The sequence below is a fragment of the Crotalus tigris genome, unplaced genomic scaffold (genome assembly GCF_016545835.1).
Source record: "Crotalus tigris isolate CLP2741 ecotype Arizona unplaced genomic scaffold, ASM1654583v1 scf7180000017987.690289119674:8195010, whole genome shotgun sequence".
Lineage (NCBI taxonomy): Eukaryota > Metazoa > Chordata > Lepidosauria > Squamata > Viperidae > Crotalus > Crotalus tigris.
In genome coordinates, this window is record NW_024096758.1 from 6290870 (window position 1) to 6307393 (window position 16524).

General features: G+C 40.9%; 1 protein-coding gene across 6 annotated transcripts in view; it reads left to right on the top strand.

Annotated features, from left to right (window-relative positions):
• The window catches only part of HIP1 (huntingtin interacting protein 1), a 75452-nt gene extending 60130 nt beyond the window's left edge, over positions 1-15322 (top strand). For 5 of the 6 annotated variants that reach the window (XM_039346194.1, XM_039346198.1, XM_039346196.1 and 2 more), the window contains exons 10-31: positions 261-336; positions 2321-2455; positions 3022-3119; positions 3860-3932; positions 4453-4636; positions 5327-5415; positions 6329-6445; positions 6602-6703; positions 6982-7176; positions 7621-7768; positions 7938-8024; positions 8324-8431; positions 8935-9071; positions 9663-9773; positions 9988-10046; positions 11193-11286; positions 11734-11834; positions 11983-12088; positions 12876-12999; positions 13252-13313; positions 13437-13548; positions 14174-15322. In XM_039346194.1, the coding sequence (XP_039202128.1) occupies positions 261-336; positions 2321-2455; positions 3022-3119; positions 3860-3932; positions 4453-4636; positions 5327-5415; positions 6329-6445; positions 6602-6703; positions 6982-7176; positions 7621-7768; positions 7938-8024; positions 8324-8431; positions 8935-9071; positions 9663-9773; positions 9988-10046; positions 11193-11286; positions 11734-11834; positions 11983-12088; positions 12876-12999; positions 13252-13313; positions 13437-13548; positions 14174-14184 (2329 nt within the window). In that variant the 3' untranslated portion in view covers positions 14185-15322. The remainder of the gene's footprint in view (positions 1-260; positions 337-2320; positions 2456-3021; positions 3120-3859; positions 3933-4452; positions 4637-5326; positions 5416-6328; positions 6446-6601; positions 6704-6981; positions 7177-7620; positions 7769-7937; positions 8025-8323; positions 8432-8934; positions 9072-9662; positions 9774-9987; positions 10047-11192; positions 11287-11733; positions 11835-11982; positions 12089-12875; positions 13000-13251; positions 13314-13436; positions 13549-14173) is intronic. The other variant, XR_005557035.1, reaches the window with a different exon arrangement.
• Positions 15323-16524: the final 1202 nt, after the last annotated feature.

A 16524-nucleotide genomic window follows, 5' to 3' on the forward strand; every position in this document is an offset into this window, starting at 1 on the left:
CTGTTATTTGCTTAATAAGATGGGTTGTCTTTTTAATCTAAAAATTACAGTGAGTAGTAGGATGGATCAATATGCCTCTACCAGTATTGCAAGTGCTCTGCATTATCATTGCTACATTGCTGCTATTAAATGTCTCTTCCCTGACCTTGAATAACCAGCCTGATTCTGGATTGCCATTTCATTTTGCTTCCCTCTGAATTTGACCAACTGATTGTTTAAAATTTGCTAAACTGTAATATATCTTTCCTTAAATTTTGCAGGCTGAAGGATCTCTTCTATCGCTCCAGCAACCTGCAATATTTCAAAAGGCTGATTCAGATCCCACAGCTGCCTGAGGTGAGGTTCATGGCTTTTTGTGAATGTCATCCATAGAGTTGCTATTCTCATTTTTGTTCATGGTATTTATGCTGAGGTTGCTTCAGCTATGACTTAAGGGAACTGTATGACATTTGGATGTATGAATAATAGAATAAAAGGGACCTTGGAGGTTTGCAAATCCAATCCCCTGCTCAAGCTGGAGATCCTATACCATTCTAGACAAACGGCTGTCTGATTTCTTCTTAAAAACCTCCAGTGATCGAGCTTCCATAACTGCTGAAGGCAAGCCATTCATTGGTTAATTGTTCTTACTGTCAGGAAATTTCAAATTCAAGGAGTTCTTAGTTTTCCTTTTGGTCCCTCCTGTGGCTAATGTTGAAGTAGAATGGAATGGAATGGAATGGAGTGGAAGTAGAAGTAGAAGTAGAAATGTAATAGAAATAGAATAGGAAATGGAATTGGAAGTGGGAATAGAATAGAATGGAGTGGAGTGAAATGGAATGGAATAGAATGGAATAGAATAGAATAGAATAGAATAGAATAGAATAGAATAGAATAGAATAGAATAGAATAGAATAGAATAGAATAGAATAGAACAGAACCTTGGAGGTCTTCTAGTCCAGCCGCCCGCTCAAGCAGGAGAACCTACACCATTTCAAACAAGTGACTATCTAGTCTCTTCTTAAAAGCCTCCAGCGATTTCTGGAGAAAAGCTGTTCCACTGGTTAATTGTCCTCACTATTAGGAAGTTTCTCCTTAATTCCAGGCTGCTTCTCTCTTTGGTCAGTTTCCAACCATTATTTCTTAAATGCAAGCAAGGTTGCACTGTAGATATAGTTTGTAATCCACAGATGTATTAAAAAATGACGGATGAATAAAAGATGAAAAGTAAAATCTCAGCTGAAAAGAAAAAATAGCATCTCAGCCGAGAGAAAAAAAAGGAAATATTAGCTTATAGTTAGTGTAAAAGATTATAGAAAAATAGTAATTTGTAATAATACTGAAGAGGTTCTTTCCTCTAAAAATGTTGTAGTCTTTATAGTTTGTAATTCACAGAAGAAAGTAGAGTGATAATTTCAGATAAATTATCTGCAGATAAATAGAATCTGCAGTATCTTATTGCAGTTCAGGGCACAGTTTTACAATCCTCGTAAATAAGTTTATAATCTCATAAATTTGCAGTCTTGCTTTGTGATTAGTGTAAATAGCCTTGCTTTGTAACAGCCAGAGGGTTAGTTTATAATTTAAGCAGAGCCTTGTAGTGTAAACAAAGTCTTGAATAAATGATCATTCCATTTTTTCATGATCATTCAATGTATATAAAAATTCATATTCAATCCATATAAAATACAGTTCAGAAATTATAATGCTTATAGATCCTTATAAATATGCATTACGTGGCTGGGAAAAAAACACCTTTGCAAACAGAATTGCACCAAATTCATTTGCAATTATATCTTTGAAAGTATGCAGAGTTAATGGTAAAAAGAACTATGCAGTTAACATTGAAAAATTAAAACGAATACAGTTTATATAGAGAAAAGAAGGGATAATAAATGCTGAGTTGCTGTGATTTGTCTCCTCTTTCTCTCTTCAGCATAATAAAGGGGAGGGCTTCTTTCTTCCCAACAGAGTGCCAACAGCCACACTACTCAGGCTGAACTCACCAGAGTAAAATTTTGCATCCAAGTAAAACTTTGTTTACCACAAAATCTTCTCTTCTCTCCAAGTCCAGCCTTTTCTTTATTCACTCATTCTCTTGTAGGTGCAATTCTGTGCTTGTTTGAGGGTTGTTGTTGTTGTTTTTTTGGCTTCTGAAAAGATTATTTTTGGTTATCGGTGGGGATAGAGGTTGTTACACCCCTGCTCCCCACTTGATGTAGTTTTGGAATGCCAAAATGAGCAATGTGCAATAACTTTGGGCACTACAGTATTGACCTAGCATATGCAATAAGCCTCTCCAATGCAACAGTTCTGCATCATTCTTCATTCCATGCACTAGAATCCCCCCAACTTTCTACGGGCCTCAGCACTCTCTGAACACATTAGCCCTGTTGTGGTCATCCCATTGGAAGCCTCATCCCCAGACAGTGAACCCATCATGGATCTTGTTGAGATGGAAACCTCCTCACAGCAGGTGAGTGGAAGGACAGAGTTCCTTTGAAGAATGAAGAATCTAGACCCATCCCAAGAAAAGGGTATTTGTTCTGGTTATAATGATGTGAAATAGTATTTCAGTTTAGCAAACTCTGTCACTATTTAGCCTTTGCCTCTCTTGTTGACAGAGATTTTCAAGAGTTGGAAAGTGCTAAGATTTTTCCCCCTAGGTTTTTCTGCTTTGGGTAATAGATGGAGAGCTGTTTTCTGTGAAATAGAAAGATCTGGTTACTCTGGGGAAAAAAGGGAGGGGGAAGCAGAGTGGAGAAATCAAGTGGATTTGAACTGTGTCTCTGGTGACAAAATAATGGGGAAATTATCTTCCGTGTGGCTGATTCAGAAATAATGCCTGCTGTTCACTATCTATAAATTCAGCTCCTACATATGCTTCAGTATCAATAATTGTTCCCATCGTCTCTTTCTGATTAGTCATTCTGTTGAAAATTCCCTGAGATTTAAATCAAATCCCTCTTTCCTTGAGTTGGGATGGTGTGCAAGGCAAGTTTATCTTTTCATGAAGCTAACTGCTTCCATTTTCTCCTTCAGAATCTCGTTGACAATAAATTTGATGACATCTTTGGCAGTTCTTTCAGCAATGATCCCTTTAACTTTAACAGCCAAAACGGGATGACCAAGGATGACAAGTGAGTGAGTGATTATTGGACAACCATTTGCCTGAAATGGTATAGGGTTTCTTGCCTGAGCAGAGAGTTGGACAAGAAGACCTCCAGGGTCCCTTACAACTCTATTATTATTATTATTATTATTATTATTATTATTATTATTATTCCTTTTATTAATTTAGAAGGAAATTTTACTTCCATTATTGCTGAAGAGATGTTTTTTCATATACAGTGTACAATGAAAATGAAAAAAGTAACTTACCAGGAAGCATCTTCATAATCTCTGCTTTATGTATGGGACAGTTGACAAATGCAACTCCTCCTTTTGGGATGGGAGTAGAATAACTTCTAAATATAATTATATAAATAAGTACCTTGTTCCTCTCTGTAGCATGTGAACGTGGAATATACAATACAAGCCAGTAACATAGAAATTTGTTTTGTTTTGGGGTTTATGTTTTCTTGCTTCAGAATGTGGATATTTTTTCTTCTGCATAATATTTCTGGCACTGGCCATGCCCTAAATCCCCCACATAAATGGCAGAAATAATAGCATGACAGTCAAGCCTCTGTAAACTTTATTGCTTGTGACAGAGGACTTAATGTGTTTACTTTGAAGCATCAAGATCCTTTTCTTAAAATATATTAATTCAGCTTCTTTCTTCATCTATATATGTTCATGAGGTCTGACTTTGCTTTCCTCCCATCCAATTTAAAAACTTTAATATCCAAATTGTACAAGTGTTTCTCCCTCCTTCCAGGGACAGGTTAATTGAACAGTTGCACAGAGAAATCGACACACTTAAGGATGAGCTCAAGAACTTTAAAGCTGAGGTAAATTTAAAGCCTATTACTACAGGGATGTTTTTTTCTAAGCCCAAATATAGAAACTCACATTTGCTTTGGTATTTCCATTTAACCTTCTCTGCTCTGAATTACATTAGACCAGGATGAATTGATCCATAGGCATGCCGGTTAAAAATATGTTTTTTTGCATCTGTTATCAGTAAATATCTCATAAAGCAGCATTGTAGGCTGCTAGGAAGTTGAGACTTCCCTCACAGACCATTTTTCAAAAGCAGTAACCAGAAATATTGATGGAATTTACCTTTTTCTGTTTGTCTATGTTGTCTGCCTCTCTACAACGAAGTTTTGGAGTGGCGTTTTTTTAAACCTAATGGTGGCAGAGTCCCAAAGTCAAGGACCAAGCTTCAACTTGACATGCAGTCTTGATTTACGTGTTGCAGTGTTTGCTTAACTGTACATAACCAGAACAGTACAATTGCTTCAATACCACGAGGTTTTCCAGTGATCTTTCTGTGTTTCACCCTCTCTTTAAACATGGTACCTGCAGAGTCACCGCCTGGTAATGCAGCTGAAGGGGCGTATCAGTGAGCTGGAAGCTGAGCTTGAAGAGCAGAAGCACCTAAAGCAGCAGGCACTGGATGAGAGTGACTTCTTGCGCACGGAACTGGATGAATGGAAAAAGAGGCATGAGGATACAGAAAAAGCCCAGCGAAGCCTGACAGAGATTGAGAGTAAGCAGTGAAAACAATTTGACAACTGGACTTTTTTCATCAGAGGTAGAAAGACTGCAGTTTAGACATCATTCACAAACTGCAGATATGTGGCCCATTCACCTGAACAGTCATTTTACTAGAAAGCAATTAAAATTAATTTCCTATAGAAGCCACATAGACCATGGTAACAAACTAATCGATAAATATTTTGGCTCTAATTTTTAGGGAACATTTCCGAATGTACTAGAGTAGGTAACTAATAATCTGTCAGCCTCCTTAAAATACTATAACAAACTGATTCACTCTGGCTCTCTGGCCTCAGGTTATAGAAGCAGGAGTTGTATTTGGATTAAAATGCCATAATAACCATGCCAGGGAAGAGTTTAATCAGTCCCCAGTGAGTCTTCTTTGGGCTCTCCAGATGTGCCACTCAAATTGTTCTAAAGCAGGGCTTCCAATTTAAAATTGATTTTCCAGTGTAGAATTGGAGCATGTGAGAGATAAGGATCATTCAGATACCTTGTGCATATTCCTTTGACGGGGGCTGCCTTGTGAAGAGGAAAAAGGGCCCAGTCTTCCCTAGTTTTGTGCTGAAGTGAGAGCTGCACTGGAGGGAGGTGGCTGGCTCAGCTTATTTTATGAAGTGGTTATCCCTCTCTTCCTCTTTCCTCTCAGTCACAGGCCAGGTCCTGTCTATTTCTGTTACAGAGAAAGCACAAACCACAGAGCAGCGCTATGTAAAGCTAAAGGAAAAGTACAGCGAGCTGGTGCAGAATCATGCAGATCTCCTGCGCAAGGTAATGCTGCATTACTTCCCTCCATTGTTCAATGCTAAGAGTAAACTAGGGGTCATCTCGCCTGGCTCTGCGCGTTGAAATAGGATTGTTCACTGATTACAAAGCAAAAAGCCTGTGAAATGAGTTAAGGCTAAACCCTTATTAGCCGTTGACAGAGGATGGCAAAGAAACCTATAGCGACCCAGACTGTCACAAGAGATTTGAGACAGTCTGGGTCGCTATAGGTTTCTTTGCCATCCTCTGTAGAAAGATACACTAAGTAATATATTTTTCATTCACTTAGACAACCAATTATAGTTTTAATTAAATCTGTTAAAGAAAGTCTAGAAAAATAATAGTCAGGCAAAGATGGAAAGAGGGAGGGATATATTTCTGAACTAGGCTAAGTAAAATTTGAAAGAGATCTGCAAAATCTTCCAAATATTAATCAGAAACCAAAAGGACTCAAGAAAAAGTTCTGTTGAATATGAGGCTTCTCCAGGAACCTTCAGCATAGCACATGTGCTCCAACCAGAAGAGTTGCTAGAATTCCCCAAAAAACTTTTACAAGGTGAAGAGGCAAGGAAAATGTTATTTATTTGTCTTCTGCCTTTATTAGTTTTATAAATAACGCAAGCAATGAACATACATAACATTCCTTCCTCCTCCTATTTTCTTTATAACAACAGCCCTGTGAGATGGGTTGGATTGAGAGAGAATGATGGGGCCAAAGTTATCCAGCTGGCTTTGATGCTTAAGGCAGGCCTATAGCCAAAGGTCTCCCAGTTTTTAACCTGATGCCTTAACTACTAGACCAAACTGGACACTCCCTTTGGACTGTCCCATAAGGTAGGAGGACTCCACCTATTAGAAAAATGATGACCAGTGGCTAAAACCTCCCTTTCTTTCCTTGCCTTCCTGTGCTGCCCTTTAGAATGCTGAAGTCACCAAGCAGGTGACTATGGCAAGACAGATCCAAAGTGACACAGAGCGAGACAAGAAAGAGCTTGAGGACTCCTTTCAGCGGTTGAGTGAGCAAGCCCAGCGAAAGGTAAAGAGATGTCAAGAGAAGTAGAAAGATCATCATTTTTCTTAGAAGAGAAATGGAATTCAGGATGATAGTGGTAGGAATATAGAAAATGGTAGAGGGAGCTGTTTGGGAAGAGCACACAATCATTTTTTGATGCTCCTATCATTTTCTCTGTAGACACAGGAACAGGCAGAGATCTTGGAAACATTGAAGAGAGAGCTAATTGCCAACAAACAGGAGCTTCAATGTCTCCAGAGCACTGTTGATTCCACTGCACAGGTGGGTCTTTCCTTACCGTTCTATGATAAGTATAATCATAAAAGAGCAGGAGCCCAGCAAACATTTGAAAAGTAGAAATGAGCAGAAACAAAAACCAGAGGCATGTGGAATGAAATAGAAAATTAGATGACTCAGTTAAAGAGAGAGGACCAAACACAAATAGCCAGTGGCATCCCTGGGGTTCTGGCTGCCATTTTGTATGCTTTCTTTGGAACCGGTATACTCAAAGGGAAAAGAAGATTCCACTTCTCCTCCACTCTCCTCCCTTGCCTATCTAGTCTGAAACAGAGCACACCACTCAACTGGCTGCCCTGAAGCAAGAGAAGGATATTCTCACTGAGACTGTGGCTCAGCGTGATCAGCAGATGGCAGCTTTGGAAGCAGAAGTAGAGCAGCTAAAGGCTACACTTGAAAAAGAAAAAGAATACAGCAGTAAGACAATCCAGGAGTTGCAGAACTGCTTGGGGGAAACAGTAAGTTGGCTGTGATTACATGGATAGTATGTTACCGAGAGAGTCCAGAACCAACTTTCTGTCAGACCATGGAAGATCTGAAATGTTCTCAGCCTCTTCTCATTTGGGATTTTAGATTCTTTCCAGACCCAGCAGAGAAGATGGTCAAGGACACAGATTTATTTATTCCGAAGTTCTCTTCAACATTCTATCATTTTAGTGATTTTTCTGACTAATTGAGCCTTAGTTTTGAAATGCACCAATATTTTAGTCCTGTTTCCTGTTGTGAAGTGAATGGAATGGGCATTCCATTCCATATTATTTTAAATGCAATTATACAATTTTATATCTTCTATGAGCCTCACCAACCACAATCCATTTAATTTGCAAGCCATCCCAACAGAAGATACACAGTACCTGGTTCACTGATACTTTGCATCACTGTGACTCTTCCTTTGCTCTTAGGAAGGCAACACACAGGCTCTTCAGCAGGAGCTCCTGGACAAACAGTTTGTACTCCTTCAGTGTGCCGTGAAAGAGGCTGAACAGATGGTACAGGATGCTCTCAATCAACTTGAAGACCCCACTCATATCAGTAGCACAAGCTCTGCAGGTTAGCAGGCAGGGTTAAAATGATGTGTAAAACCAGTTGCTGTTTCCTTCCCTACTAAAATGTCTAATTTAAAAATGGATATAGTTGTGTATATGTATCACATCAAATTGTGCTTCAAGTTGTACTTCTTAGAAGAGATTATGTAATGCATACTTCTGTTGTTGCATAGATTACCTTTTATCAAGGACTCGTGCAGCTTCTGAATGTGTGGAGCGGCTACAGGAAGCATGCAGCCAATACCTTTCTGACCAGTCAGGTGAGACATTCTTAACTACACCAGTTGAACAGCCAGTGTACATATCAAGCATGCAGATAGAAAGCCCTGACAGCATATACTATTAAAGCATTCCTGAATTGCTGGACTCCCTTGCCTGTAACATTTTGAAAATGAAAGATGGAAAAAAGCATACATCACTGTGTCTTTCATGTGGCATTAAAAAAAACCTTGGTGAGCCTAAGCAGACTTCATGTGTTTCACCCTTGTCCATTTTGGTTCAAAACATTCAGGATTTTGTTAACATTCCCTTAATTTGGGTGCTGTCTTTTTGCTTCTAGATGTGAGCAGTTTGTTATCATGTGTGCCTCTTTTTGCTCACCTGATTGGTGATGCCATTCTGCAGGCTAGTGCCACATCGCACAGGGCCCCCATGGAATCCGCTGATTGTGAGTATACATGGCAGAGGGCCTGATTAGTTAAGGGGCTATCTGTCTTCCATTGTTTCTTCCAGGCCTGTAAAACTGGGTAGAATTGGCATGCTTCAGGTTCTTTCCATTAAGCAGTGGTGCCTGATGGAACCTGGAAAACATACCTTCTCTGTCACATTACCTGCCCTCTGGGACATCTCTTTTGAGATACATCTGGCCCCCATGTTCAAAAGAATTCTGAAAACATGGCTTCTTTCTTAGGCCTTGAATGGTGGGTCCTGTGTGTTCTATTGTTTTTGAGTGGTTGTTCTTCCAGATGTTGTGTTTTTAATTGTATATCAGAAATGATTCACTGTGTGCTAGCCAGAATCATCATAGATACACAGATATACACACATACTTGCTGATTGCATGTTTACATGTTTACACACATCCATATCTATGTATATCTGGGGGAGAAGAGCTGTAAGAATCTTTTAGGTCATACATGTGAGATTAATTCTTTCTTTGCATGCTTCCAGTGCTGTTGGAGACCAGCAAGCAATGTGGGAATGAGACCTTGCACTACCTGGGAATGCTGAAAGATAAAGCTACTTTGGAAAGTGCTGACTGCACTGCTGTCAGGAATTGTCTCAACCAGATGACTGCAATTGGACAGGTGGGATACCCCATGGCATAAGGAAGGATAAGAAGCAGGATTCCTTGTCTGATCCAGGGGTAGCTATCCAGATCAGTGAGTCTACTATATCAGTTGTGGCGAACCTATGGCACGGGTGCCAGAGGGGGCACTCAGAGCCCTCTCTGTGGGCACCTGCGCCATCACTCCAGTCCTAGGCCTTCAGCTGGGTTTTATAAAACTTTTTCACTTTAGGCCTCCGCCGCCATGTGCAAAAAAAAAAAAAAAAGGTTCAATCAGTCAATTTCAACTTCTTGTGGGAAAAAAAAGATCTTGCAAAGTTGGAATTGATTGATTGAACTTTTTAGTCCATTACCACCGCAGCCATGCCCACCCAATTGACCATGCCTACCCAATGGGCCACACCCACCCGGCACTCAATGATGCATAAGTGGGTTTGGGTTGCAGTTTGGGCACTCAGTCTCTAAAAGGTTCGCCATCAATGTACTATATTATCCACTGAAGAGAAATCTCTCTTTGGGGAGTTTTGAGCTCCTCTTTTGCTACAGGAGAAGATTCATGTGAAGACAGGAGGAACAAGGGAAAAGGAGTGTATTATCTTTCAATCTGCAGGAACTGCGGCCCAAAGGCCTGGATGTTGAGGAAGAGAAACTGGGAGATCTGGTTGATGAAGAGATGGCAGCAACGGCAGCAGCCGTTGAGACAGCAGCTGCCAGGATTGAGGTGAGATGCAGAAATGTTAGATTCTCGCTCTGCCCCACCCCCTCATGTGAAATTACTTTAGAAAGAATTTTCAGATTGAGAAATTAGAGTTTATTTGCAGTTCCATGTCTTGGAAGAATAGGTTCTGGGGTTAAGATTTAAGTGGAAATGGTTTCCCATTGCTGTTTGAGATATTGGATGTGTTAATCTGAACTCTGACCCCATCCCTCCCCAGGAAATGCTGAATAAATCACGAGCAGGGGACAGAGGAGTCAAGTTTGAGGTCAATGAGAGGTTGGTATTAAAGGCTGGCACTGATGTCTTCAGATATTAGGTTCCTCCTGCTGCTTATAAAGAAGTTTGAACCTGGTGAGTTTACATGTTGAGGAAATTATGAGGGAGAGGGAGCATGACAACATCTGCCATGCATTTTTCCCCACATGGCATTTACAGTATTTGAAAACTGGGCTGAATTGCTTTGTCCATTTAGCATCTCTTATTCCTGTGCTTGTCTAATGGATTGCAGGCCCACATATGCCCTTGCAACCTCCCTCTCATTATTCGCATTGGGACACCAAGGAAAAGTCAAACAAACAGCAGCTGTGTTTATCTCCTTCTCCAAACTCCTAGCCTTTTTTTTTATTTTTTTATTAAAAAGTTTTATAAGTTTTACAAAAAAGAACAAAACAATACAAAAACAAAAAACAACATATACAAAGAAAAAACTAAACATTACACAACAAAACCCCCCTTCCCCAACCCCCACCCTAGCATTTTTGAATCTCTCAAAATAGGAGAGAAGGACTAATGCAGAATTCCCATGGGTTAAAGCAGAGATTTTTTAAAAACATCAGTAGCTCATTTCCTGGAGAAAACTCTTGCGAGTCCCTTGGACTGCAAGGCATTCAAACTGGTCAGTCCTAGAAGAGATCAACCCTGACTGCTCTTTAGAAGGCCAGATCCTGAAGCTGAAACTCAAGTGCTTTGGCCACCTAATGAGAAGAAAGGACTCACTGGAGAAGAGTCTAATGCTGGGAAAGATTGAGGGCAATAGAAGAACGGGACGACAGAGAATGAGATAGCTGGATGGAGTCACTGAAGCAGTAGGTGTGAACTTAAATGGACTCCAGAAGATGGTAGAGGACAGGAAGACCTGGAGGAACATTGTCCATGGGGTTGCAATGGGTCGGACACGACTTCGCAATTAACAACAACAAGCTCATTTCCTACTCACACATGCAGTTTTATCAATTACATTTTTTAGGATACACAATTGTAGAAGGGAAAGACAAGCCTAGTTGAAGTATTTAATTGCATTACTAAAGAGATTAAGCTCTGCCAAAAACATCAGAAAAATGCTTTTGGGAATCCTACAGTAGGATTACTCCATTTGAACTGAAGTCTGTCTTCTCCTGTTACCATTGGTTTTGTATCTTGCAGAATTTTGGGGTCCTGCACAGACTTAATGCAGGCCATCCAAGTTTTGGTGTTGGCTTCCAAGGACCTCCAACAAGACATTGTGGAGAGCGGAAGGGTGAGTCTGTAGTAGTCTTGTAACACCTGCTCTACTGTCACCACAACTTATTTTTATGAAAAAATATACCAGCAATCATGGTAGTGCCGATTAAAGGTAAACATACTAATCTCACTGAATGACAGAGCTAATGAAGCCTCCTGCTGTTCATTTATTTATTGAATTTTGTAATAAGATTTATTATAGCAGACTTAAGTATTAATATTTTAATTTATATTAGATTTTTATCCGTCTTCTATTTGGTCAACACAAGGTGGCATACATAAAAATATTTCTACTTTCCCCACAACATCATCCATGTGAGATGGTTGGAGCTCAGAGAAGCCCAAAGTACTTGTCTAAGGGAGGACAGTCTCCTGGTTTCTAGCCCAGCTCCTTAGCCATTAAACTGGTTGCCTCGATATATTTTACTTATAACACTTAGATGTGGTTCCTTTTCTTCTGCAGGGAGCAGCATCCCCCAAAGAATTCTATGCCAGAAATTCCCGTTGGACAGAGGGCCTGATTTCTGCTTCCAAGGCTGTAGGCTGGGGAGCAACTGTGATGGTGTAAGTTTCTGCAGCATGGCCTCAGCCAATTGTGGCATTGTCATGTTACCGTTCAAGTTATGGACAAACATCTGTGCAGTGTTGCTTTGAGTCACGGCTAGAAGAGTGGAAGAAAAGGATTCAGTGTTCATTGCATTTGTCTCCATAGAGATGCTGCTGACCTTGTAGTTCAAGGGAACGGGAAGTTTGAAGAACTCATGGTTTGTTCACATGAAATTGCAGCAAGCACAGCTCAGCTTGTTGCTGCTTCAAAGGTAGGCTTTTTCACAGAGAAATTCAGTGCTAGAGGATTAATTAATGACTATTCAAAGTAATGAGTTTTTACTAGGTAAAGGAATTGTTTCTTGAACATCAAAGAAGGACTTTTAGTCTGGAAGCGATTCCATTACTTTTTACCTATTGTCAGAAACAAATTGCAGAGGTGAATGGATCTGTGCTCCCTCAAAATAGAGAAAGTTTGGTTCCGATGCTTTCTTGGCTTATGGTTTCATAGCTCCATGCCAATCATTGGAAGGATTCCCTGCTGTTACCATTTTCTATGGACTAGTCTACTTCCATTAATGGTTATAATGACTGAGATATTCTGGGAATAAAAATCCACGTGTTCTGGATGTTGCCAAAATTAAAGAAGATTGTTGAACAAAAATTATAATAGTTTTCTGAAAACACAATTTCAGTATCTTGAAAATATGGAATTTGGGATAGATGGATAGATAGACAGACAGAGAGACAAACAGACAGACAAAAAATAAGACAAATTGGGATGGACAGAAGCACTTTTTTGGTCATTTTGTTTTAGATAATGGTGTTGCCATAGTATCACCCCATATGCTTATGATTAATTATTGAATGTTGTTTTCAGTACCTCCCTGTCTCTCCTGTTTGTCTTCAGGAGCTTTGTCTTTTTAAAAAAAATAGATTTCAAAGTTTCTGCGAAGGCACATATTGTGGAATGTCTATTTTTTTAATCACATTTGTTTCATATAAATTGTTATTTCCCACCTGGAAAAAATTATCTGAATCTCCCATTTGATCTCACAGGTAAAAGCAGACAAAGACAGTGTAAATCTGAGCAAGCTTCAGATTGCCTCTCGAGGAGTCAATCAGGCAACAGCCAGAGTAGTGGCTTCCACTAAGTCAGGAAAATCACAAATACAGGAGAAAGGTAATTTTCTTCAGCGCACAGGTGGATAACAAAAGTCCCTTTCCTTTCTTGAGAAGTAATTTTATAAGGGTGAGTGTTAAAAGGCCTCTGGCTCTCTCTGAATATAGCTACCTTTCATATTCATCCAGTGGCCTGTGGTCCATTGGCACAATAATGCTTGCCAGCTATGTGGCAAGAAATCTCAACCAATTGAGGGTAGGGCTGGGGAGCGGCACCTTTTAATGAGAATAATAGTGAGATATTCCCCTACAGATAGCATGGACTTCTCTGACATGACACTAACACAGATCAAACGCCAAGAAATGGACTCTCAGGTAAAATGGGCAAGTAATAGAGAAGGAAGAATGCTTGGCCAATTGGAGAAGAGACAAGATGATAGTATAGGAAAGGGTCAGAAAAGGGCCTGGTGCTATGAAAACTAATATCTTTCCTGCTAGGTCCGAGTCTTGGAACTGGAAAGCCAACTGCAGAAGGAACGCCAGCGCCTGGGTGAGCTCCGTAAAAAGCATTATGAGCTGGGAGGCGTAGCTGAGGGTTGGGATGAGAATGGTAAGTAAAGCCTGTTAAATGTCTCTCCAAATAGGTGATTTACAAGCTCATGTATTGAATTTTGGGCTCCAGAAACTAGAGTTCATTTATTGCTTCAGCCACAAGTTTTATTGTTCAGTTGCAATGCCAATTCTTACCTTCTCTGGTATTTTGGAAATTAAGAGGAAAAGGAACATCATTGGCATCTGTCCCTTAAATTCTTTGAACTAGAACACTTTGAGATGACACAGTGATCCAGAAGCAATTCATTCCAATCTGATATATCTGTAAGTCCAAGACTCTAACAAGGAATAAGTTAACGAGAATGGGCACTGCGTCTTTGAACTTGGCCTACAAATGAAATAAAATAAGACCTTTTATTTGTGTACACTATGGCTGGGGATAACTGAAGTAGATTGTGACTCAGTGCTAGGATTCTTTACCCACGTAAACAAAGACAATGATTTCAGGACTACAGTCCATGGGAAGCTGTACAAGTCACACCCTTATAATTGCACCTTTCAGGTTTGTAATCCTTCCATAAATATTTCAGTTGCCTTAGCTCACAAAGAGAGTTGAAACCTATGTGAAGATTTTCCCCTTTTCTGATAAAACTGAAATGATAATTGTTCCTCTTGTTCTTCAGGTGCAGATTAGGATCTCTGAGAAAGCAGCCAGAGAAGACCCTTCAGTTGGTGTGATTACTTCTGAATACGAATGATGAACTCATTTGAATATACCACAAAGCCTGTGCTCATCAACAATGCATTTATACTTGGGGCTGGCCCTGCAGGGTTCTCTGTTGACTAAGAAGAGAGCAGCAAAGCTTTGGGGAAGAAAAATAGTTTCCTAGCCACAACAGCATCCATAGCACTGCTCTGCCATAGCCATAAAACACAAATCCTACATTCATCTCTGTGTTACAGCATTTCTGCAGAGTTGGATTTCCTCTTCCCAGGTCACTTCCTTATTTTGCACAGCCTCTGATTTGTTAACTTTGGCTCTATACCAGACCAGGGACAGTGCTGATCTTGCTGCTCATTCTCTTTGTTTGCCTTTTCTCAGACCCAGGATGGTGGCAGGATGATGGTTAAAAGTCTGAGTCTACCCATACCGATAGATAAATGTACCCGTCTCTCCGAGGGCCACTTTAGCCTCTACAGAAGAGGGGTTTATATAACCTGGTCGGCCACATCTCAGGAACTGCGATCTTTTCTGTTCTTATTCTGCTGCCCCATCCTGCCTTGCTCCAACAAAGGGGAACCCTGTCCATTGCCTCAGGGTAGTTCACTGTGCTTTGAGCAGCAATAAACAACTGAGAATCTAGAAGTAGGAATTGCTAGTGGGGAAGGGAGTCTGAAGGGGCCCAAGGAACTGACGTCATATTTGACAGTTGTTAGGGGTACCAGCTGTTAGTCCACATACCAGCCAGTTGGCCTTTCGATCACCTGTACTCCATGAGCAAAGCAGAAGCTGCCTAGAGCCGGATGACCTCAGCACAGCTTGTTAGTTTTCCTTCAACCATCTAACAAATGACCAGTAGTACTAGGCAGCTGTGCCACCTGGAAGGTGAACTGGATTGTTTTATACATGATGTGGTTTCCCACTGCCTTCTATACCACTGCCTTCTATGACAGCTGCCTCAGGCACCTCATGATCACTGTGAGATTCTAAGGCAGCGGTTCTCAACCTATGGGTCGCGACCCCATTTGGGGTCGATTGACCATTTTTCGGGGGTCGCCAAAGGCGGCGATCCGCCATTTTCTCCCCTCCGGGGGCGCCGCCGCGCATGCGTGCCGCGCATGGGGGCGCCGCCGCACATGCGCATAACGTTTGTGTGACGGGGGTCGCCGTTACACAAACGTTGAGAACCGCTGCTCTAAGGAAAGAAAAAGCAGAAGAAAGAAGAATAAAGATGCTGTTGCCTATACATTGGATATTTCCTTTCGGTCTTGCTTTTGCTGTATAGGGAAGGGCCTGAGGACTAAGCTCTTCCACCAGCATCAGGCAAAATGTTATACCAAAGGAAATTGTGAGTGAAGAACATCTGTAGTCCGGCATTAGATTAGTAAAAGCTGTCTTAGTGGTTGTCAGATACAGAACATTTTATTTACTTCCATCATACTTGTGTGGACTAGTACTATTATCAGCCAGACCACAGAAAAACATGACAACAAAACCTATACTGTCTCCTAAATGAAGCAAGAATGGTGAGGGAACAATCTAATCAAGTCTGCTCCATATCTCAGATGGGGCAATCGGCATGAAGCCATGTTTCTTTCTGGTGTTTTGGGTAGGGCTGCTCTACTGATTTCTGCAAGTTGGCTGATGTATATCAGACATAGGGTTGGAGGCCTTCAGGATGTGATCAAAGTAGAATAATCTGGCTAACTTGTGTTGCCTAAAATGTCTCTGAAGTGGTGCTTATGTTTAGCAGGTGCTGCCAAGGGACCTGGGTTTTTTTTTTTTTTTGGAAGTTCAACATAGAAGAAGCCATGAGAAGGCTACTGAGCCTAGTGTCAGCTATTTTATGGAGACCAGAGGCTGTTTTGCTTTGCCTTCAACTAGAGAAGCTCATAAATTTGGTTCCTGAATGAGCTGCCATGGCCTTTGGCAAATCTAACTCTTTGCCAATCTCTTAACTCTGTCTCCAGCTCAGATAAGCTTATCTATTGCACACTGCCATTTGGGGAGGTGGCAAAAGACCCAGGGCTTCTTCTCTTCTTTCTCAAAGGGTCTCTCCACCTATCTTCTCTTTTCCCCTCAAGTTTTTTTTCCTAAAAGCACTGCGTAGGCCAACCAGCCTATCAAATACTGGTGCCTGTTATGCCCCAGGTCGCCTTGCCATACAGCTGGCAGCCCAAATACCAAATAGCACTTCTCCCACCGCCAGCTTGAATGAGGCCAATCAGCTGCCTGTCTGCCTCACTCCAAAACATCAGGTACTATCCTGTTGCCACAGCACATGAGGCATTTCCTATGGCGCTGAAATGCCCT